Source organism: Chelon labrosus (genome assembly GCF_963514085.1).
Source record: "Chelon labrosus genome assembly, chromosome: 12".
Taxonomy (NCBI): domain Eukaryota; kingdom Metazoa; phylum Chordata; class Actinopteri; order Mugiliformes; family Mugilidae; genus Chelon; species Chelon labrosus.
In genome coordinates, this window is record NC_140345.1 from 7,032,261 (window position 1) to 7,056,497 (window position 24,237).

The 24,237-nt window shown below is 43.6% G+C and overlaps 1 protein-coding gene across 2 annotated transcripts in view; it reads left to right on the top strand.

Moving 5' to 3' along the window:
* Positions 1 to 251: 251 nt before the first annotated feature.
* The window catches only part of bcam (basal cell adhesion molecule (Lutheran blood group)), a 49,304-nt gene continuing 25,318 nt past the window's right edge, over positions 252 to 24,237 (top strand). For both annotated transcript variants that reach the window (XM_084557159.1, XM_084557160.1), the window contains exon 1: positions 252 to 467. In XM_084557159.1, coding sequence (XP_084413285.1) covers positions 404 to 467 — 64 coding nt within the window. In that variant the 5' untranslated portion in view covers positions 252 to 403. The remainder of the gene's footprint in view (positions 468 to 24,237) is intronic.

Consider the following 24,237-nt stretch of genomic DNA (forward strand, 5'->3'; position numbering starts at 1 on the left):
GACCTACACGATTAGTCAAGCAGGTCTATTCACTGCAAGTGAGGTGGAGAGAGGGAGAGAGAGAGAGAGGGAGGGAGAGAGGGAGGGAGAGAGGGAGGAGGGGTTGTATTGGGAGGAGAGGGGGTCACCTTTTGTGCAAATATATCAACCAAGTAGACTGCCACCAGCATCAGATTTCTGTGTGCGCGCGCGTGTGTGTGTGTGTGTGAGAGAGAGAGAGAGGGAGAGAGGGAGGAACCCCTTTGGCTGAGAGAGAGAGAGAGAAAGAGAGAGCGAGAGAGAGAGGTCCAGAAAGCTTTGGAGCATTGAAAGAAGAAAAGACCTGCTGCTGTGCCAGATTTCCACACTCCACAACCAGAAACAAAGTGAATACTTCTCCTTGAACAAAGTTCGAGAAGCGGCCATGGACGGGATAACGTTTGGACGCATGTCGCTCCTTTGCACCTTGCTCCTCTGGGCATTTCAAGGTAAGTCTCTCCCACTATGAGCTACTTTTCCGCTGCCTTTCCAAAATAGAATGCAGCGTCTCACTAACTTTGTCGCGCCTTTGACGCGGTGCCGGTTGGATTTTCAAGCCTCCAGGCTGTACACTTTTTACTTTTCTGAGGTCCGCTACTCAAAGCACAAGCCCGTCCGTGTGTGTCAGGAGCGCCTCACTGAGCTCCAGCCTATTTAATCAGTCGGTCGTAGTTTGGTTGTGTTTGCTTTGGTTTCCGACGCTGAACAACCTGTTACCGGCGCCGCACATAAAAAACAAAAACAAAAAAACAAATAGCAGGTGGAAACCCGGATGGATCGCCAGGTCAACGTTTATCTAACGAGATCAGTTTTTGTTTCTGCAGTCACTGAAACAAAAATAGTCTGCAGCAGCCTCGATGTAATCAGTTATCTCCACTGACGGGACCTTTGATGTGCTTCTGTTGGCTCTGTGTGGATGAGCGGGCAGTCTCTGCACCACACTTGAGGACACTTCTTTGCGCGCAGGACTGCGGTACTTTCCTCGGGACATTGCCAATTTCGGAAGCTTTGCCAACAATCTCACTAGCCTAGGAAAAATAAAAAAGGCTTCTATATAAAGCCATGATTTCATAATAATGAATAAATGTCGACATACAGAGAAGAAAATCTGCGAAAAGCGTTCAAAATCTTCAAATCGCTCCCAATGAATACCATTCACCAATCACAAGCTTTTATTGTGAAGACCCTTGTGGCTCATCTCATTCCTGCTGCTACGTCTGTCTGCCGAGCTGCAGTTTCCAGCGCTTTGATGTCTGATCTGCGGGATTTGTGTCTCCTGTGCTGGCAGTGCGCCTCACCCTCATCACCCCTGGGTGCTGCCAGAAAGCCCAAGTCAATTTAAAAGCAACTTGACTTTGGTCTTATATGATCTTTCTGTCAAAGAAAAGTTTCTGATGCCAGAGAAAAGCCCACTATTTTACTAGGTCATGTGGTGCGCTCCAAGTTTATGATGTGCCTGACCATAGTCTCCCATGGTTAATGGTCTCCTAGCCCATTTGTCATGTTCCTAGTAAGATTATTTCCTATGTTTGGTGCATTTTCCATCAGAATTATAGTAGTATAGACTTCAGGGGCTCGTTTGTGATTATATGTATATAAAAATCAAGTTTCATAATTATTTGTGGGCATTTTTTTGAAACTATTCCTCAACCCCTTGACTGAGATCAGCCTGTGGTGATTTACAGCAGCATGAAGGAAAGGGTGGGGCTTTGTATGCTCGTGGCTCTTCTCTTATTCTGCTCTCTATCTCTTATTTCTCTCTCCCAGCATCAAAGTTCTCAACATATTTGCAGCTGTTATTATATACCAAATTGTTTTTTCTCTTAATTTAAACATTCTCGACGTCAACCTCACCTTTAAGGTTTTCCAGACATTTTCTTAACTCCATGTGTTTTCTTGGCTCTTCTTTTACAATTGCACCCTCCCTCCAATCTGGCCAAGGAGACTGTCGTTGTGCTTTGCTGTCTGTCTGCCCTTCATGGAGCCTTTGAACAGGGTACCTAGCAAAACGTGCCCTGTAATTGATGGAAGCTGTGTAGTATATCACACATCACACATCTGTGGTGCGTTGATTCAAAGGCTTGGTTCCAGGTGCTGAGCTCACCGCCATCCCCCCACCTGCACCATCCGACGCCCAAAAAAAAAACGCTGCTCTGAAGTCTGCTTAAGTCTGAGAGAAGAAGAATTCTTTGTTTGAAAGAAAGGGTTTGCCAGAGACTCTTTTTCTAAAACCACTCTCTGTTTCTGTCTCCTGGTTTTGTAGCAGCTGTTGTTGGGTCTCAGTGGGATTAAGTCACACAGACGTTCTCATGATCGCCGGTCGCACACTTTCAACTTGTGACCGTGTCCGTGCTGAGCACAGACCACATAGAACAACAGGACACATAAATCCCTGAAGTGTCATCTCCTTTTTGTGTGTCTGAGACTTTCCTGCCATAAACAATGAGTCCATAAGTAGTTTGTGCAAGACACATAGTGGTGCATCATTGTACCTATCAGGGGCTGTGATCATTTAGAAGAGAGCAAAGGAAGGAAATGAGATACTGTTACCACAACTTTCAAATTTATCACATGCCAAAATCACAAGCCTTTAAAGCTTGTTTTTTCCCACACATGAGACATCAATTAAATTGATAAATAAAGTTCCCAATCAAAACAATTTGTTTATTTATTTATTTTTACTTCATCAGCCTGTGGTGATTTAAGTAACATTTTAAAACTGTAGAAGTCACATAAGAAGTCAACTGGACGTCAGGCAGTTTTGCGGTTTTGGATGAGCTCAATCTGCTCAGTTGGAAAAGGACAATAATGTGCTTCGTATATGGGCAAAAAAAGTGTCCGTGTATATGACACACATGGCAACCTGGGGCACCCCGAGGTGCTCAACATTCCCCAGCACAGGATTGTGCTGAACCTTTGACCCCGCTCACTGAGACATGGTTCCTGTTCTGCTCATCTTTGCCATGCCGTTGCCTTTTTCATTGCAACACAGGAAGAGTGGAAGCATGCAGTTTACAGTGAAATTAGGAACGCAAGTCAACACAAATAGATCAAGCATTTGAAAAAAAAATTAAAAAGTTTAAACCAGTGGTTTTTGTGTTTTTACAAAGACAACAACATCACTGTAACTGCCTCAGTTACTCCTCCAACTTCCTCCAATTTTTGGAAGTCTGGGGGATCAGAAAGAACAAATTGACGTTAAGGTGAAGAGACAAAAGGAGAGTCAAATGGTCAGATGAGTCTGAGTTAAACTGTAGAGACCCCAAAGTGGTCAGGACAAGTGGAAAGAATCGTTGTGACAAGCATCAGCTGGGTTCAAGGTGTTAGCCACTAACACGTAGCGTCAGCCTCTTTGTCTATCCCCCCTTAATTCCCACAGTCATTTCCTCACTTTTAATTTCTGTCCCCCCTGCCAGCGCAGCATCAAAAGTGCACCCCCTGCGGCCATGTGTAATTATTATGGTATTAGCCCAGAAAAAGAGCCATTTAGCCACAAGGAGGTGAAATTCAGAGGACCTCTTTACGGAGATACTTGGTTTCAGTTTTGTGCGATTTGCACTCATGTGTATTATAGGCATGCATATATAGCACACATTCCCTGACTGCTCATACATCTATGATTTAACACACATATGCATAGATAATGTGTACTCTACTGGATTCTGGTGTTTTGCAACACTGGAAACCTTAAAGTTCCTTAGTGAGCGACTGCTTTGCAAAAGCTTGTTCATATTTGCCCCCTTGTCATTAGATCTCTGTGGGGGTGGGCTCGGGAATGGACGGGCTGTAATTATTGTGTTTGTATGTGTGTCTGTTGTGACAGTGACGAAGTAAATCACTGAGATGGAATGAGTGGCATTCCTCGGGACACGTTGGAGCTCGCCCTGTTAAGTGTGTCATCACTTCAGATTGTGTGGAAAAGGGCATGCATTTCCATTTTAAAGCCCTTCTAACCACAAATCACAGCCAGTAATCCGCATACAAACAACCACCACAATGCACTTCTGAGGCAGTGTTATAGGTGAAAAAGTGGAGTCTGTTCACGGCCTGGCCACATCCTTGTGGTTTGACTGGATTTCAGTTGAACAACCACTGGGGCAACCTTTAAACATCTGTTTATGTAAAAGACACGTTCAGGTTGACTTATGTTCAGAAGCCCTTTAGCAATCACTGAGCTCCTAGAGGGGAATTTTAGCATCCCCATTTGTGTTTATAATTTGTAGTCAATAGCACATTAAACTCCGCTGCAGCAGTATGATAGGGTTCTGCTGTTGGCTGGTGAGCTGGCAGCCAGCCCTGGTAGACAACTGGGCATCAGCAGATGGTACACTGCTTGCACGTGGATAATCCTGGAGTCAGTTAGTAAGAATTATGTGATTCACAGCAGAAATGGAAAGGTTTATCCCCCTGCTTTTTATTCTCATATCCCCTTAAGAGCTTCAAAAGAGCTGCAGCCTGAGCTGTGATTCTAAACGCACTCCAACTTCTACAGGTACTCATACATAACCAAAAGGTGTATTTCTCCAGATCAGCTTTGTCTATGTTCCCATCCCTCTCCCCATCATCTCTGTCCTGTTCTGTCTTTCCTTCCCCTTTTGTTCCTTTGCACTCGCATTTTTTTGTCCGGTTGTATTTATGTGCGTTTGCTTGCTGTGATTTAACATGTTGCCTTTGCCTGTGTCAACCACCGTGCTTTTGTGCATGGTTCACCGTTATTGACCCGGCATAGCTTCATTGCCTGCTGTGTTTTAGTGGGAGAGGGGTACGATCTGTTTGCTTTTACACCCGTCCCAATAGCTCGTCTACAATAGATTTATGGCCGCCATTGATGATTTTAAAATAAGAATGACCCTCCGACCCCCTCAGGACACCTTCTTGTTTCTCACTTTCCAAAGAATGCATTCCACTGCGATGTCTGTCTCCGCCACTGGCTGTGTTTGATAATTTGAAGTTGTTTCCAAAGTAAGAAAACAAAACACACATTCCTATAATTATTAAGAAATGAAAGGTGAGAAAGAAACTTGTTATGGTTTGGTCTGCAGCTATGACTCAGTGCTGTCTTGCCGTTAGTCTGAGTTTTAGGGAAGGAAGGAAGGAAGCATTGAGAAAGTACAGAAAGAGATCAAGGGATGGTATGAGAGATGATTATAGCCGACTATTGTGCTGCCACTGGGCAGTCTTGTTATTGTCTCAGGGGAGGAAGTTGATGGTGATGGGTAATTTCAAATTCAGCCTTGAAAAGAGGCTACACGTATCTGTTCGTGTCCTTGTCTCTACATGTGTGTACATGATGGCAAATTATGGTGGGGGGTTGGGGTACAATTCAGGGTTGTAGCAAAATTGAAAATTCACAAAGCTCTTTCAGGAGACGAGGTTGAGTGCTGCCAATCCATTTAGCTGGAGAGTGCTGCAGCAAGATGCGGATAAGAACCTTTATGCCTCAGTGTGTTTGGAGTAGGAATATACAAAGCGGCGGGATTGGCTTGAGCTCTTTTAGAAATGCCATGTACAAATCTGTGTCATAAAACAGAAAGAAAATACAGTATGGTGGCTCGTGTCTGAAAATGGATTTACAGTACTCAGTTGTGTGCTGTCCAGCTGTTTTGATCCATCAAATTAGATCTCCATGCATAAGGGGATGGTGATAAAATTAACAAAAGTGATAAAGGCAGACATAGCAGCACTGAAGATCAGACAGGCGGAGTACATCAGGATTGAGGAATACCAATTAGGAATGGGGGATGTCACGGAGAAGCCTAGATCTGTGGCCAAGGAGATCATTTTCCTGGCAAAAGAGAAGAAATCCTAACCCCTGTGCCCCTCCAACCCTAAACCCTCCATCTGACTGTTGGCTGGCAGAGGGTCCTCTGAGAGCCCCGCAAGCTGTTGCTTTTCAGACATCAACAGTTGCCTCAGCAGCAGTTGTTGAATGCACCCCTCCGAAAAAGCCCTGTCGCCCCCCCCTTCTTCACACGCACTCGCGCACACTTGGGTTCCATTACCACCTCATGTCTTTCCACACCACCGGCTTGGGCTGGTGCGAGGAAAGGAAAGGAGCGCGTCGACCCTGTAGTCGGTGTTGCGAATGCACCCAACAATTTACCACGTCTGTTCCTCTATTTATCTGAGATTTTGATAAAAGGCTTCAATCAGTCAACTGTACATTGTTTGTACACTTCCACTGCTACAAAGGCACAACTTTATGATTGCGGAGAGATACACTATATTACCAAAAGTATTCGCTCACCCATTCAAATGATCAGAATCAGGTGTTCTAATCACTTGGCCTGGCCCCAGGTGTATAAATTCAAGCACTCAGGCATGCAGACTGTGAAACAAGACATTTGTGAAAGAATGGGCCGCTCTCAGGAGCTCAGTGAATTCCAGCGTGGAACTGTCATAGGATGCCACTTGTGCAACAAATCCAGTCGTGAAATTTCCTCGCTCCTAAATATTCCACAGTCAACTGTCAGCTCTATTATAACAAAATGGAAGCGTTTGGGAAAAACAGCAACTCAGCCACGAAGTGGTAGGCCACGTAAAGTGACGGAGAGGGGTCAGCGGATGCTGAAGCGCATAGTGCAAAGAGGTCGCCGACTTTCTGCACAGTCAATTGCTACAGAGCTACAAACTTCATGTGACCTTCAGATTAGCCCAAGTACAGTACGCAGAGAGCTTCATGGAATGGGTTTCCATGGCCGAGCAGCTGCAGCCAAGCCACACATCACCAAGTGCAATGCAAGGCGTCGGATGCAATGGTGTAAAGCACGCCGCCACTGGCCTCTAGAGCAGTGGAGACGCGTTCTCTGGAGTGATGAATCACGCTTTTCCATCTGGCAATCTGATGGACGAGTCTGGGTTTGGAGGTTGCCAGGAGAACGGTACATTTCAGATTGCATTGTGCCAACTGTGAAATTTGGTGGAGGAGGAATTATGGTATGGGGTTGTTTTTCAGGAGCTGGGCTTGGCCCCTTAGTTCCAGTGAAAGGAACATTGAATGCTTCAGGATACCAAAACATTTTGGACAATTCCATGCTCCCAACCTTGTGGGAACAGTTTGGAGCGGGCCCCTTCCTCTTCCAACATGACTGTGCACCAGTGCACAAAGCAAGGTCCATAAAGACGTGGATGACAGAGTCTGGTGTGGATGAACTTGACTGGCCTGCACAGAGTCCTGACCTGAACCCGATAGAACACCTTTGGGATGAATTAGAGCGGAGACTGAGAGCCAGGCCTTCTCGACCAACATCAGTGTGTGACCTCACCAATGCGCTTTTGGAAGAATGGTCAAAAATTCCTATAAACACTCTCCTCAACCTTGTGGACAGTCTTCCCAGAAGAGTTGAAGCTGTAATAGCTGCAAAAGGTGGACCGACATCATATTGAATTCTATGAGTTAGGAATGGGATGGCACTTCAGTTCATAGAATGAGTAAAGGCAGGTGAGCGAATACTTTTGGTAATATAGTGTACTTGAATGCACCTCTGACACGGTAATTGTCTCTTCCTAGGGAGGGGTTTCAGAATTATGCCAGTGGCGCCTCAAGGGATATTTGTTCTCTTATCGGCATCTCATAATGATAACCAGTAGAAGAAGGTGACTTAAAGTTCACAAGGCCGCAGAGTGTTTCGTGTCTATAAGTGTATCTGTTCGTGTATGTGAGCAAATTTACTTAAACTACAACAAAGGTAGGCCCAAAACACATTGATTGCTCTTTCTTTTAAGCCACATTTCACGGCCAATCTCTCTTTTCCATCTGTCAACATTCCTGTGCGTTCCCCCCTCGACTTTAATTTAGTTAATGGTTAAGCAGCGGTGGTTAACCTCTCCAGTGAGGCTGGTCACTGTTTGACAATGAGATCTTATTGCTTTAACTGGGCCGGGGGGACCTGAGAGACATGAGCGGGGACATTAATCCTCCACACCGGGAAGGAAGAGGAGGAGTAGAAGGTGGAGGAGGGGGAGGAGAGGGCTTGTGGAGGTGTTTGTGTTGAAGGTTCAGAGGTGGTGTTTGCATTACAGCACCTGTGTACGTATACCTTTGTGTTAGAGTTTCTGCATTGGATGTTTTCTATGACTTCATGCCTGTATGTGTGAGAAAAGGGGGCTCCCCATGTTACCTGAGAGCAAGTCCAGAGTATCATCACTGAACAGATCAAGTGTTGGCTTTCAGGGCTTCTGAATCAAGCAAGCTTGCCCCAAGGACATAGCTTGCCTTTGTTTTATAGAAGTTTTACTTACCAGAGCCTAACTGAAACAAGGACCGTAGCTCTTGAGTTTCCTTTGCTCCCCTCTGCTTGTGTGAACTTGACTTTGAGTAGAGAGGTAAACTCGCTGTGCTCTGACTGTTAATTTTCTCTTCAAGTGGCATCTTGTTCTTAAGTTTAGTGCATAGTACATTTCTTATCTCAGTGGAATGTGCCTTGCAGTTTTGTTTCTCACACCACACTCTTCTTTAGAGTCACCTCTTAAAATCAGCGGTTTTATCGCCGTATGTATTTTTATTTGCATGTCTCAACCTCATCTACCACTCCGTGGTATCATCGACGCCAGCGCCATGACGCGCATCCTGACCATGTATTTCTAAACATCAATCTGAACAGAAGGAGCCAGAAGAAGCAGGGTTACTTGAAGCCCATAGATTTTTTTTGACAGTTCAGCTAATGGCAATAATCAAGCCAGGAGTTTTTTTTAATTTTTTTTATTCCAAATTGAATCTTAGTTTTCATGAGTTGTGTACATATTCCAGTAAAACAAGCATTAGGAGAGTCAAGTTTCATACTTCTATTTTTGATTTTGTCGAGCAGAAAAAAAAAAAGAATATTTGCTCTCTACTTGACTGTATGCATATTTAATCCAAAATCAATAGCATTTAATTGGGTTACGACTCCATTAGGTTGAATGATTCACAATTACATGTCTGTACAATCTGCAGAACAACAAATGTGATGGATAGTTATTGTGGAGGTAATGTTATACTTACAGAGTGCCTAACTGATTTAGCCTCTTGTTATTAAGGGATAAAGTAATTATAACCCCATGTTTTGCCGCAATTGCATCTTGCATTCTGCCCAAGCAAGCAGTCTGCAGCATTAAGAATGAATTTAACTTTTATTCTTTGTGAATGATTCTTAAGCAGAAGTGAGATAAACCCACTGCACATTAAGATTCTGGTACTTGTGAAGTATGAGCTAGATATTTGGTTTTTCCCGGCCGCATTACGGAGTCTAGAGAGAGGCTGAGAGGTCTGGGGTAGGCCGCTTAGAGGACCCCCTTTGATCCCGTTCCCCACTCACATCACACACTCGCACTCACGCACACACACACAAACACACACTGGGATTTGTCTCGGCGGAGAATGATGAAAGATGCACCAACTCCTCATGTCAATTAGCGGTGCAGGCGTGTGAGCTGCACGTCGCGCGTATGCGTGCGCCTGTGCATTGAAAACCGCGTGTGAGGGTGGGGTTGGTTAATGGCAGGGGCAGAGAGGACACATGTTCAATAATAAGGCCTGACAAAAGAGGACAGGCGGATGGATGGGAGGATGGGAGGATGATGGAGCATTCAGTGTGTCAGTGCTTTTCATTATCTCTCACTTCTGCTTAGCGCTGGAAATCAATATTATTATATTAGTAAAAATACTTTCCCAAATGAAACTGCAGTATATCACAATATGACCACTCACTTCTAAAATGTTGAATATAATGAATAGAAAATATACAATGAGGAATTTTTCAAATAACTCATTTGGACTAGCTATGCAGATAACATTATTTGTAATCATCTTCTGACTGAATACAACAAAATGAATGAATGAATTAAAATCCAGTCGGTTGGACAAACCTTATTAGAGGTTATTTATTGGAAGCAGCATGAGATATCAATCTCAAACCATAAACCTCGGTTCGTACATGTTGTAGCTCTGGGACTCCTCACTGCTGTACCTTTTCAGGTATTTTCAGTGAGGTCGTTCTCTCTCTCTCCACCTGAACAATGGTACATTGTTGAGAGATTCCTGCAGGCTGTTGGAATGCAGGTATTAATACTGGACTGATTATGCACATAGCACAGAAACAGGCAGTGAGGGAAGGGAAGGAAGGAGAGAGCGGTGGAGAAGAGAGGAGGTGTAGAGGGAAGGGGGTGCTGGAAGGTAGCTCGTTGAGGCACAGAGAAAGGGAAAGCCTGATGAAAGTTGGCGCTGGTGGATGTTTAAACTGCGCGTGTGATTGCGCACACATGGGTGAATACATGCATGTCTGAAGGGGTATCTACACAACTGCAGGTGTTTGAGTATTTGAATGTGTGGAATGCACGCCGCATTAAGCGGACCAACACTTTGGTGTGCATGCGTATGTGTGACAAAAAGGAGATTTAGCAAGCTTGGGATGTGAGACCAGACTGCACTGTGTGTGTGGCCGCCCGTCACTTGGAGCAGTCAAGGCTGTTAGGAGCATGTGAACATTACTGCAAACCCAACGCAACCTGGAATCCGGACTTAACATAGCCTATAAATAGGTGTGTGTGTGTCCAATTCCACATCAATGGCAGTACCAGCTGGTGATGGGGCAGCGGTAGATTTGCAAAAGAGCCCACCAGTATGCTGAAAGGGCTTCACAGTGCTAGAACAACCTCTCTTTTTCTTTTCTCTTTCATTCACTTTTCCAGTCTTTTACTGGCCTTTTCTTCACATCAGCATTTTTCTGCCTTCCCTCTCTCTCATTTCACCCTTTAAACTTTGTTTTGAATCACTGCAGCCTTTTTTTTTTTTTTTAACAAAAACTGGGAAACCAAGTTTTTCTTTCCTGTGTTTTCTATTTTAACAATAACTGCACATTCCTAAATTGGTGGTAGCTTCATAACCTGTTTACATTGTGTCACTGAGCTGCCATGGTTGTGGCTCCTGGCTCACCAGTTGGTGGTAATGATCCAGTCTGTCAGCGTTAGAGCCTGTTCCCCTTGGCAAGGAAGTTACCAAGGTAAAGCTAGCCAAAAAATTCTACCATGGACTGCTGACACCCTTTTCTGTAGCCCCTCACCCACACACACACCCCACCACGCCCCATCTGCTTGTGTGCAAGTGTGTGTGTGCCTGTTTGGCCCCGGTTTAGGAGCAGTTGGTGTAACGGCTCAGGAGAGCATCAAATCCAGGCCCACCATCGGCATGACAGGGCAAGCAAAGTCAAACCTCAGGAAGCAGCACTAGCCTCAAGCTAACGCTATTTGCTAATATTCTGTCACTGGGGGAAGTTGTGGGATAGTGGTTAGAGAAGCAGCTTGGCACTTAAGGGTCACAGGGTTGAATCCCCATGGCCATGTCCATGGATTAGGTATCCTCAGCAAGCACCCCAGTTTGCTAGCAGCAGCCTACTGCTCCAAATGTCCAAGTGTGCACACTACTGTCTGAACGAATGGATTGGTCAAATGCAAAGAAATAATCTCCCCATGTGGAATAACTACAGTATAAATTAGTAAATTATAATTAGATTTATATTCACTGAGAGATGTGTAATGCTAGGAGCAGTTTGAGGAGATGTGCACCTTATGGTTACACAGGTACCAGCCAAACAATGGCATACTTGTCCTCCTGTGGCTACCCACCTGTTCTCTCCTCCCTCGCTTTGGTTGCACGCACGTATCAGACCAGGGCCTCCCGTCCTTCACTGAACACCTTCTCCTTCTCCCACCCACACTGTACTGCTTCTTTAATTTTGTACCTTTCTTTGCTGTCTTCCATGCATGTTTCATGCTTATTTTACAGGACAAAGAAAAATTGTGGCACTAACGGAAAAAAAAGAAGAGACATGGCTAGATAGTGTTGCATATGTTGGCTTACAACATTGTCTGCACCTCCTACTCTCTTTGTCATCATTTTTTTTTCCACTTTCAGTTGCCGCTACTGTTATGACGACTACTCTTTCAGATTCTTGTTTTTTTTGATGTTCAGTTTCAAATCCCTCTTCCAGTTTCTCTTTTTTTCTTTTTTCATGTCTCCCACTGTTAACTCGACTATGTGGTCAGAGCCCCCGCAGTGGATTATCAGTCAGTTGACTCACAGAGGGCAGCCAAGCCTCCAGTACAAACATGAGACAATATCCAAATGATTGGCTGGTTGGCTCTGGACCGTGGAAACAAGCCGCCATATCAAGCTGAGCCAGGCTCGGTCCACAGGTCTGCCCGTAAACCATATGCGCCTGTAACACTGATACAGTGCAGTGCTTCTGTTTGTTTGCAGCTGCTGGCTACGGGTGTAGTACGATGTAAAATGGAATAAATTAACAGATAACTACGGAGGATTTTATTGGTTGTTTTTACACAAGGTTAGAATGCATGTGGATGGGAAGGGGACTTCAAACTGCAGAAATCATGTAAAGTAATGCCAGTAATTGTGTCATTTAGACCTTCTTTTTCAAACTTAAGTTCGTTGTGGTAGGTTTTCTGCTGTATTTTCATTAGGGTTGCAACTAATGATAATTTTCACCTTGTTGAGCTTCCTTTTATGATTTAGATCGTTGATTAATAAATGAAATCTCAACCCCCAAAGGTTTATTTCATATTTTGTTCGCCCAACAGCCCAAAACTCTTTTTGGTGTCATTAATATTTAGAAAAATATCAGCTCAAAGTTTACTTTCTCAAAGTAGTATCCAGTAATCCTCTGCTGACTATCTAGTTTTTATAAATGACATATTTTTAGTGCATCTTTTGAAGCATAGCTCCGATATGCAGCCACCCATTTGTCAAATGTTATGGATGGAGCAACCAGTTGGTGTGATTTATGACAACAGAGGGCGGTGAGCATCTGTGTGCTAGTATGCTAAATGTATAAAATGCCTGTTTAATCTCGGGAACACATTGTCTCCAATCTACTGGGTCTTTTGAGCCCATCTGCCTTCACTTGTGTTACCTCCAAGTGTTACCTCTATGTGTCTCCCTGCCACCTCCGCCCGTGGTTCACAGCTCATTATGGAGATACAGGGCTGGTTTCTTTGCCCTCCAGCTACATTTCTGCTTGGAGATGGCGCGCTGAAGTCATGGAAAATTCTGGAGCGCTGCTGATGACAGACAGTTTCCACATATCCTGTCTGTCAACTTAGCTTACTTCTTTTTCACATTCCTCAGGTCACACTTCTTTAGTATTATTTTACATCTTCCAAGTTTTGACAGATCTCCCTCCTTCCTGCTCTTTCCCCTCTCCTCTAACTCTAGCCCTTCCTGCTGTATACCTGCAAGGACAAGCTTCTGCTTGCCCATGCACTCCCCTTTTAAACACTCTCTTACCCTACTCACCATAAATGTCAAAATTTGCCCAAGGGCCCAAAAACCTGTGTGCAGAATGTGCCTAATTCTTACATTGGCTTTACAAAACCTGACTGTTCCCAAATGACATACCCACTCAAAGGACAATCCATCCAGCATCCGTAATTTACATCATAATAACGAAATGAAATCTGGAAATATAAAGTAAATATCTTTCAAATGAAGCCATCTCTTAAAACATTTCTCATGTGTAGTAGACCTGTGTGTCATGAATAACAAATGAATGATGCTAATGAGAGGTCCAGCAACGCAACGCTGCTGCCTTTGAGTTCATCTGATTGAAGCGAGTTCAGCAGTGTCATGTCTGCTTTTATCTTGATCTGGCTTCCTCTCCACCACCCACCCCCATTCTTGTAATGAGAGGCACAGGCTGACAGCTATGAATATAGTAATAAGCTCACAGATGTCCAGTAATGTGCAGGATGCATTTCATTTCACCCCTCTCTCTTCATTTCATTTCTCAACTTTGGTTAAACAGATGTGACATTTTTTTCCTCTTATGTCACTTTCAAAGATGGCAAAGAATGTGATCAAAGAATGTTATCTTTATCTTGTTCACAATGGTCTCCTGACCACTACCCTCCATTTAACCCCACCTTTCTATCCTCACCTCCACGCCATTCACCTCCTCCTCCTCCCTTCCTAACCGCCCATCTGTGCTCTTACACTTTCATCTCCCTCTATCCATCTTCATATGTTGTAATGTTTCTGCATTATTTCCAGATTCTTGAATATGGGGGAGGTGAATGCGATGGTGCCAGGGTAGTAGAGATGCAGATCGTTAAGCTTTGACACCCCTACAAACCTGAGCCTCCTCCTAGATATATGCACACTTATAACCATCCTTGGCTTCCCATCATATGTTGTTTTATTTCCTCCATTATCCTCAACAACCAGCTCTTACAACGCCTACATGGACCATCTGTTTCTGTAAACTCCCACTGCAAGACTCATCATCTATTTGGTCAGAAAGCAAGATTGTATTTCAAGCTAAATGCTTGTTTTTAAACCTTGGTTTTATGCCTGTATTTACTCCTGCAGACATTATTTGTTTTTAAGGATATAATCCTTATAGCCAAGAATCCATTTAGAAATACTTGCAAGTGTACACATTTCTGCATGGTACACTGCTCCTCAGACCCAAAGTCAAACCCTGACAAAGTATTCATAGTTGTTATTGTTCTCCAGGATACACTTAACTAATTAAAAGGGGAGTGCATCACTCTCCACAGCTCTGCCTCTGTGGTATGCAGTAGCCATGATTAAGCCGCTACAAGGACACCCTGACATACTCCTTTCTTCTATTTCACTTTGATTTTGGTATGCTGGCGATTGGCTTTGTATTTTCATGCCAATTCTACAACATTTGCTTGGTGGTTTTTTTTTTTCTTCCCTCTCCTTCTATCAGTGTCTGTCATACTTTGAAATGCTGCTTGTCAGATACCATCTTCGTGTCATCACCTGAGTCACAAGACTTCCTAAATGTTTTGTTTTTTTCTCAATGTATCTACTGTATGCATGACAATAGAGACATATGGCACAGATTTAATCAAAATGCCACGTGCTCCAAGAGGAGGTAGGAGATTGTGTTCTCGATATGTTGCCGGTAGTAGACCAAAAAGAATCTTTCAGAATGATTTAGGGCTGTAACTTACAATTATTTTTGTGTAAATCAGCTTTTGGTTGATTTTATATCGTTATATTCTGATCGCCTCATAAAATTATATTTGGTTTGACCACAACTCAAAGTTATGCTGTTTACGTTTGGCATAAACTGTAAAAAAAAAAAAAAAAAAGGCAAACCCTGTCATTTTAAAAGCTAAAAAATTGTTTCTTTGGGCAGTAATAGAGGAATGCATCAGTAACCTATAATCATGAAGGAACTTTATTGATGAAATGTCAAAACCAAAGACCTTGCAGAAGGGTATATGTCTTTTATTTAAATTATTAGCACAAATGATTGTCTGCGTATGTGTGGGAGCAGTAAGATGTATAACCCGAAGGGTCACGCTCCCATCTGGTGAGAGATCTCATGGGAGGTTAACAATACTACAGATCAGCATATGACCTTGCATATGATATCTAAAAGGAGAACATGACTTGGTGGTATCCTGTATTTCTTCTTGAGAAGGTAGAAATAAGCATTATGCAAGGAGACTGTCACAGAATGGGTCAAATTAGTTTTTGCAACCTCTGAAGACAGAGACTGTAGAACTTTAGTCCTTCGAAGACCTTGTATGGCACCAGACAGTTGCTAAAATGTCTTTCAGTCATTACTTTTTCTCATCATGTTGCCACGGAGTCTCTCACGTGGCCCTTACCTGCACCATCTCCCCCTCTCAGTCTGCACATCTTTCTTAGTCACGGAGTGTCTCTATCTTATTTTACCTGGATTTGCAAGTCTACGCATGTTGAGACGAGCGTTGCTTTGTATCTCTCAAGTTTCACACATTCCAGATATTATCACCAGGCTCCAGTTAGCTTAGCTGATAGCCATCTAGACAGGATGGTCAATCACTTTGCCGACAGTGATAAATGCTGCCCTCTGCGTCAGACCGCAGGCCCACAGAAGAAATGCTTGTGTTGGGTGTGGGCTTGAGATGTTGGCCAGTCATGCGGTTATCTGTTCAAACTTTGCTCTTGTGTTCGATATATTTTTAGCTGTGCTTGGAGACTCACCAGAAAAGTGTCAGGGAAATCGGTTTGAATTAAAATGAATGTTGAATATTTAAATATTAGCTTCATTTCCCTAATTATTTCATCTGTTGTCTCCCATTTCTTCCCTAATCACATCATCATCCAAGCTATGAATAATAATTGAATGAGGCATTAATGAATGTGAAAAATGCGCACTGTAGCAGATTGGAATTTTATGAAGACTAGAATAGTACACCTTCAGAAACTCTCTAGTGAGTCTTGATGTGTAAATGAATAAGACATTGTCGGTGTCTTATTAGTTAGAAGAGCGTCCAATTCATGAGAAGTGTCTTCAGTAAGAGTCAGGCCTTGAAAATGAAATTATTCATGGCTGACATTTCCTCTTGTTTCGTTCTGCCATTTTCTTTTTCAAGCTCCGTCTTTACAACCTTCATTTTTATCAGGTAACTGCTGGACAGTGTTCTCATTGTCTGTTTATTTTTGTGTCAGTGCGTGCCTCTGTGTATCCATTCACCTCTAATCCAGCCTTGGGCAGCCTCAGTCCCCTGCAGGCCCGGTGTCAGCAGCTTGACTTTGATGTCAAGCCACAATTTATTCGTCTGTCTCTGTGGACTCCCCTGTTGTCCGCATAATGTCGGGCAATCAATAATAATGTGACCTACCTATCCACCCAGCCTACCCACTGCTTTAGTTATTTACCCCCTGGCCAGCACTGTTCCAATCTCTGACCTGCCCTGCTCCTGGACAAAAAAAAAAACTCCCTCTCCCAATCCATCCCATTTTTACCAATAATGCCTGTCTAGCTACGACAATAACCGCTATGTCTGTTACCGTGGTAACATTCAGCAAGCAAAGGCAGACCATTGTTTAAAAAAAGGGGGGTGTTCTTTACGGAAACCGATTAAGATAAGCAGTGTTAAGATAGACACTGGGATGCTTAAAGAAAAAGAAATTAAAGCAGAGTTGGGATCATCTGTTTGTTCATTAATATGTTTATTGTGCCCCACGTCCACTCACATTTTAAACCCCCACTGTATTTCCGTGAAGGTAATAGAGAATGGGAGAAGACAGGTGTGCCATTATGGTGCAGATTAGGGAGGAATGCTGGAAGGTTAACACAGATGGCGGTCGGCTAGCTCCGCTGTGCATTTGTGCGCTCTTGCAAGCTCATGTTCCCTTGGGTTTACATTAAAATATGTGGTACAATACGTGATCTGAATGCCAGCGACAATATGCACGCTGAACGATATTTAAAATATGCTCAGTGGGTGTGCAAATGTATTTGTCTGTGCGCATACCACAGCTTTCTGCCGTCCCCTTGCCCTACCCATGTATGGGCGAGAGCTAGCCCCTCACTATCTCCTTGTCTCAAGCTTATCTGCTCGCCTGTCTTGAAGTGCTGGTGCAGAAAATAGTATCGGGAATGCATTCTCTTTTTCTTTCCCTTACGGAAAATGTGTCTTACGCATGCGACAAAGTGCCACCTGACATAGAAGATAGTGCATGTGATCTGAGCAATGATGTATGATTTTGTGTAGGTAACAGTAGCAGAAAGGTATTTAAAAAATCTACCTGCATACCAATGAGCGTAAAGCTACCATGTCTACAACTGTAAATATGTTTCAGTTTACTATGCACGTGCACTGGTGTGTATATTTTCCTCCTTACAGTTTACTTCTTACAGTCTTACAGTGTGGTTCCTCGTCGCTAGCCTCTCAGCCAGTCTTACACCAGCCAGCCAGCCAACCATGTGGTCCTTCTCCACTCTAATTAAACTCACTGTGGTTCCAAACCCCAACCAGAAAGACACAACCTCAATCCCAGCCTCAGTGTCAGCTGCTGCCAAGACCTGTTCATGTGTGCGTGTGTGTCAGAAAGAGAAAAATTGAGAGGGAGAGAGCTCATAACCATATTTGCTTCTCATTTTACTCCGTCAAGACATAGTGCGGAAGAGTCTGCCAAGGCACACGAGGAGCTGCGGGGAAAAACAAATAAGGGCAGACAAAGAGGGATCTACAGCAGACAGCATTTTGGAATGGCTGCCTGATGGAGAAAAATAGGGAGGTTTGTGGATTTAAAAATTAAGGAGAAGAAAGAGTAGAATGCGGGAATAGTAATTAACTCTGAATTATTCTATCTCCGAGGGATCAGGGGGATTAATTGAGGATTTGGTGTGGATTCTGCACCTTTCACTTGTGTTTCAGCATGGGAGTCTGGTTCCTGTATGTAAATGTGTGTTTGTGTGTGTGTGTGTGCCCTCACGAGTCTCGCTGCAGTCCAGAAGGCTCCATGTGTCTGTGCCAGTGGGCTTGTGACCATATCTGCCAGCCAGCCAGCGATTGTGTGGGTACTGATGTGTGACTTTGTACCCCCCACTTACTGAAGTTCATCCAAGCATTATACGTTAATCCGCCATAATAGGCAAAAAAGACGGAAAGTGGGGGTAGTGGTAGGTGGTGGAGGAGGAACAGGGGCGGGAGGTGGGGCATCAAAAGGTAGGGGATTTCTATGTGTGTGTGCGCGAATAACAATCTGCTCTGTGTGAGGTATGCCAGTCAGGAGAGGACAGATTTAGGGCCAGACAGACCGTTTTAAATCCAGGGTTTATGTGCTGTTGGGACAGCAAGTGTTGATAACCCAGCAAGCCAGACATTGTTGAGATTAAATCACCGCCTTGGCTGCCCCACTATCACAACTATAAATCTATTCAAATATGATAAGAAAACGCGGATTTATTTTAACAAATAAGTCACTGATGGAGTATGAAGAGGTGAGAAAAACAGCCTGTAATCTATGCCTTAGCTGACATGTGGAGGTCAATAGTGGCAGTGAATTATTTCTGCTTAAGGAAAGAGCAAAAACCACGGGATGAGCCTTGTATTTGTACGAGGCTAAACGTCTTGTATTCCCAGCACACAATGAATGAGTTCACCTTTTAGCCGGGATTTCCAGTATCTCTCAACCTCCCGCTGAGTGTTGCCACTGTCAACACCGTATAAGTCTGTTTGTCGAAGACGGGAGGAAGGAGAGAAGGGAGGGCTGGAGGGCAGGTGCAAGGGTAATTCTGTGATGTGGGAGGAGTGGCGGAAGGCCGTGCCCAGCCTGTCTGGAGGCATTGACCCGTACTGTATACACCCCGTCTATCGCTTGATTACTCTGCCCCTTAATAGTGCCGCTTTTTTCACTTGCTTGAATTCAAGATTTTCGGGACGCGGGTATGTTTGCAGGGGCGCACAGAGACACGCTCCCTTCAAATGCTTTGATTTCCACACTCTTGTGCACTTTTCCCCCTCCTTCGCCCTATCTTTCTGGGTTTAACACTTCCTCTCTATCCCACTATCTCTCCCGGACACACGGGCTTTACCAGCCTGCTGAGCACGAGGGCCTGTTTTTAAAAAATGGAGCAACGGATGGATAAGAAAACAGCACAGGGATAAGGGATGTAGAGAATGGAAATAAAAGAGGACTGAATCCACGCGTACTCCAGTGGCCTGTTATCTCATTACAGCCGTACTGGCTTGTCACGCCCGACTGACTGGCCCCCTAAGGAGCACCCTCACCCCCTTATAAGACCCCCTTTATTCAGCAAGCGCTCTCGTATTTCAGCTCGGTCACAAAGAAAGGCAATTCTCTCTGGTTTCTGAGCTGTCCACACCAGATTCGTGTATCCAGGCTCAGTCAAGGCACACATTCGAGTGTACTACACGGGCACAGGGACACACACAGCAGCCTTGTTAGTCGCTAGTTATGAAATGATGCTTGCGGATAATGGAAGCTAATAGGGAGAGTGAATATCCATTTGTTCCACCATTTTCTCCCTATTTCAGACCTCTTGTCGTGTCCCATGTGAGTATTAGAAGAGGAATTCAAGAGGGAACTGCCGTCAGCTGAAGTAGTGGAAATGGTGTTCCTCTCTCCGGCTTTTCTCCCTCTACTGCCAAAACGAAAGCTCATTAGAAGCGAAGGGAGGGCTGTTGCTAAATGAGATGGGCAGAGTGCTACTCAGCACTCCTACCAAGAGAATAAGAGACTGGAGAGAGGAGGAGAGAGAGAGTGCAGACAGAGCAATTCAAAGTGGAGCAAAAAAAGGTAGATGAAAAATACAAACAAGCAGTGTCCCCATTTTAATTAACGTATTTTATGAAACAGGCCAAGTCTAAAAATGGCAATTTTCTGTGAAAATGCTTATCCGCTCTAGCAACTCTGCTCTTGTTTGAGAAAAAACACACAAAATCAACAGCAAGGACTTCTTCATCTTTCACTTGCACAAACAACAAAAGCTAGCGTGACAGTTAGTCTGACTTGACTCTAATCTTCTGTTCTGTCCCCTGTTGATCCCTTTGACACCTTTTGGGATATAATCATACGTGCAAACTCACAATTTAGTTATTAATTTTGATTTTTTTTTTGGTTTCGTTGCAGTTTAAATACTACCTTGCAGCCAGGAGAACAGTGATTCCTATGCAGCTTCACCAGGATGCTGATCAAATCACAATTTAATGATTAAAGTCAACTGGCAACGCATAATAGAGCTTAATCCCTGTTATGTGATCTGACATTTTTGTAGCAGCAAGCAATTATGCCATTATTAATTTAGTCTTGTATTGTCTGACCAACACTGGTGAATCATCGCAGCTCTAATTGACATTTAAGAGTTAGAACGAAGGCGGAAGGAGGCAATGGAAAACTACGTCACAGCTTGCGTGCCCACAAAGAGCAAGACTGGTTAGAAAGTAGTAGTACCTAGGTGTTATTTACCCACAGACCCTCTCTTTGTTTACTTCAGCTTGTGCGGTGTATGTATAACCCGTCCACCCAGGAACAGGGTCTTTGTCAGGCCAACGAAACACCCGGGTGTTACAATTCGGCATGAGGAATTGAACTGTTGAGATATGAAGGGCAGGCAGGTGTGTTTGTGTCTCTGTGTGTGTTTCACTGTTTGTGAACAGTACGGCACCGCAAATAGGCTACTGCAAATAGAGCCTGAGACATTGATCTCATCGGTATTAAAATACACATGGGTTGGCAGGACAGCCTGTTTTAGCCCTTACTATGTGTGTGAGGTTTTTTTTGGTAGAACAGAAACCTGAGACTCAGAGAGACATGCTGGCCTGCTTTCACCTTTTCTTCACCATCCAACTTATCGCAGATCTTGTGTGTGTGTGTGCCAGTGTCCGTCTTTTTTTTTATCTTAATCAAACACACTGTAAACTATTGTAGTTTCAAACACACACGCAGTCTCACACCATAATGGGCAACTTCCAGTAGTTTTTTATTACAGAAAATGGGCATAGGAACTGCTGTGCGCAGAGTATTTATCTATGCAGTATGTTAGGAAATAACCCGCACAATGAATTGATTCAAGGATAGAGGGAGAGGGGAAGCAAGAGAGACGGCAGAGGCGGCAGCACGCTTTGTCCTAACCCTTTTAGTGAGATTAACTGCAGTCTTAATGTCTCTCCCCTTATTTATACTGAATCTCACTCTCTCCCTTTTTTCCATCCTCCCTCTGGCAATCTGGCCTGACTGTAAAAGACACTGGTTACAGTAAGTTCTCATTTAGATAATGTGAAAAAAATTAATAAAACAGACTGATTCTTTGTCACAGGTCACGACTGTTTCTTATTCAACTCTGTCTTCTAAAAATGAATGTGATTTATACACAACTAATTGGCAACAGAAATTGTGTTTTGGAACTTGATAGCTTGTGGTTACAACATGGTAAGTCCAAATGCTGAGCAATCAAATGGTAACATCAGTCACAAGTCATGAGAACGCCTAGCCTGGCCTTTAGGAGCCACCATAAACTTAGAAGAAAACTTGGACCTTACAGAAAATTTCCACTTACTTGGGGTCATGAATACCACAATTGAAATTGACTTGTATCACGAATACAATAAACCAGACCCCATTCGAAGGCAGCAATGTGTTTGTTGGCTACAACCAACCACAACCACAGACTCAGTATGTGAACCCTCGTCATAGCAACTTGTGTGTATTCATATGTTGGGCTTCATCCAAAAAAATCTGCAATTACATTAGTTTAATATACCATATAAATTGTTTCTGTGTCTTTCTTATTTCTGCAAGTCAAGTCAAGTGATTGCTACAGGAGATAACAGAAGTCCTTGTCCCAATAACAATATCCATTGATACAACAGCAGCGGCTTGTTCTTTACTGCTTTGTTGCCACTAATCCTAAACAACCTTGAGTCACGTGACTTTTGCCTTTGATAAAAAACTGTAGGGAAGGACATTAAATCCCGAGGACAATGTCCTGTGATGACATGCTTCTTCTTTTTTTTTCTTTCCTGCACGCTTTATATGCATGCTGTGCCTACGCCCAGTAAAAGTGACAGAGCACAAGGATTGCCTCAGTCACTGAGGCAATGGCACTTAGAAAATCTGATCAATAAATATTGAAATACAAATTGTAAAATTTGCTTATTCAAGATGGTTATGGGTCCAAATTACCACAACCCAAACCCCTCAATAGATATACCTATCTAAAATCTGTAAGTGCGTCCCAAACTCGTAGCTCCACCAATCTGTGTATGCAATGGGAAACTTGATCAGTCTTATGTGACATAAAAGTCAGTTTAGTCTTGGGCATATCCATGCAGTATCTTGTGAATGCACTTCTGTATAATGCTTAGGCTCTAGAGGGAGCTTTTGAAACCATCTTGTGCTTGAAGACTATTTGCAAACTGGGGGCATGGAGTTATTAGGCACTGAGGTGATGCCACTGCATATGTAGGATCTAGCATTACGGTATACAATTCAGGATAATGGATAAAATCTGTCTCCTGTGAGTCACCAAGCTTTATTCTATGACAGCATAAAAGTCTATATCACAGGAAGTGCTGCACATTACTCCTAACCCAAAATCTGTGGAAGCACATACATAAACATAGAATTTAGAATAGTTTGCCCCAGTTGATTGTCAGCCTCTTGTCATTCATCCGTCATCTTTCCATGGCTGCCCTTGTCTTTATGGGGTCCTGTGAGCAATTTATAATCTTTACTGGCTCTCTCATCACTGAATGCACCTCATTACGATACCCCATTATGTACGCCGGCGACATTAGCAACAACATATGCAAGCAGATTGCTTCTGCCAAACACTGCATATCATTCTGGCCCATTAAAGCAAGTCATTTACCTTGATAAATAGGTAGAGGCAGAGTGGAATTGAAAACACACAGGGGACCGTCTCCCTCACTTCGTTTTTCTCCTTCTGCTTCATTTTTAACTCTAAGAGCTTCTCCGCCCTTTTTTCATCAGTTTTTTATGCTCACGTTTTCATCCTCCTTCTCCGGCTCTCTTCTCTGAGATCCTCTTGCTTTCACCAACTCTTCCAAACTTTGCTTTGCGTTGCTTAACACCATTCCAGTCAAACTCGTCTTCTCATTTCTTCTTCTTGCTGCCTATCCCTTCATTCCTTCCTCCTCTCTCATCCTATTTCTAAATTTTATTTAGCCAGGGGCTGTGTTTCAAGGAAGGAGGGGAATAGCGAGAAAGAAGGCGAGGGAGCGTGGGGGAAAAGGACAGGGTATGTTAATTGGAGTGCCTTGGGGGAGAGGGATAGAGAGAAGAGGGTGAGAAGGGAAAGGAGGCCTAGATTCAGGGGCCCCCAAAACATTAAATATTAACACCTTTTCTCATCTCTGCCCCTTTCGTGACATCCACTGATTGGGTTCTCTATCAGTCGATCAGAACACACACACACACGCTACTCCTTCCTTTTGCTCTTTCACCAAATTGAGTTCCCTCTGAAAATGAAAGGCAACCAGGAGGAGATATACAACAGTAATTGCCGGCCCTCTGTTTTGTGCCCTTTGATTCAAAAAGTAATGAAATTCTGCTTGATATTTTTATCCGATATTGCATGTAGTTCACCGCTGGGTCCTCTTTTTTTTATATATACTGTCTTTCCACCACCGAATTAAGACCCAAATTTGCACTCTAATAGGAGCAAGGCACTGGCTATTGTTGGCCGAGCTAACCTTCTGTTAATGGAGTCAGATATAATGGCACCAGGCTGTGTCTGCTAAAAGATATTAAGCTTTATGAATTGCCCAGATATTCCCTGTAAGAGATGAGTTCAGTTGTATTGAACTAACTCTAATGGGGGGAAGGACACTCAAAGAATTTATCAGCGAGGCAATTTATCAAAGGTACATTTGCAGAAACACTTACACTGCACTGAAACTCACAAGACTTGTGCATTCATTGCTCTATTT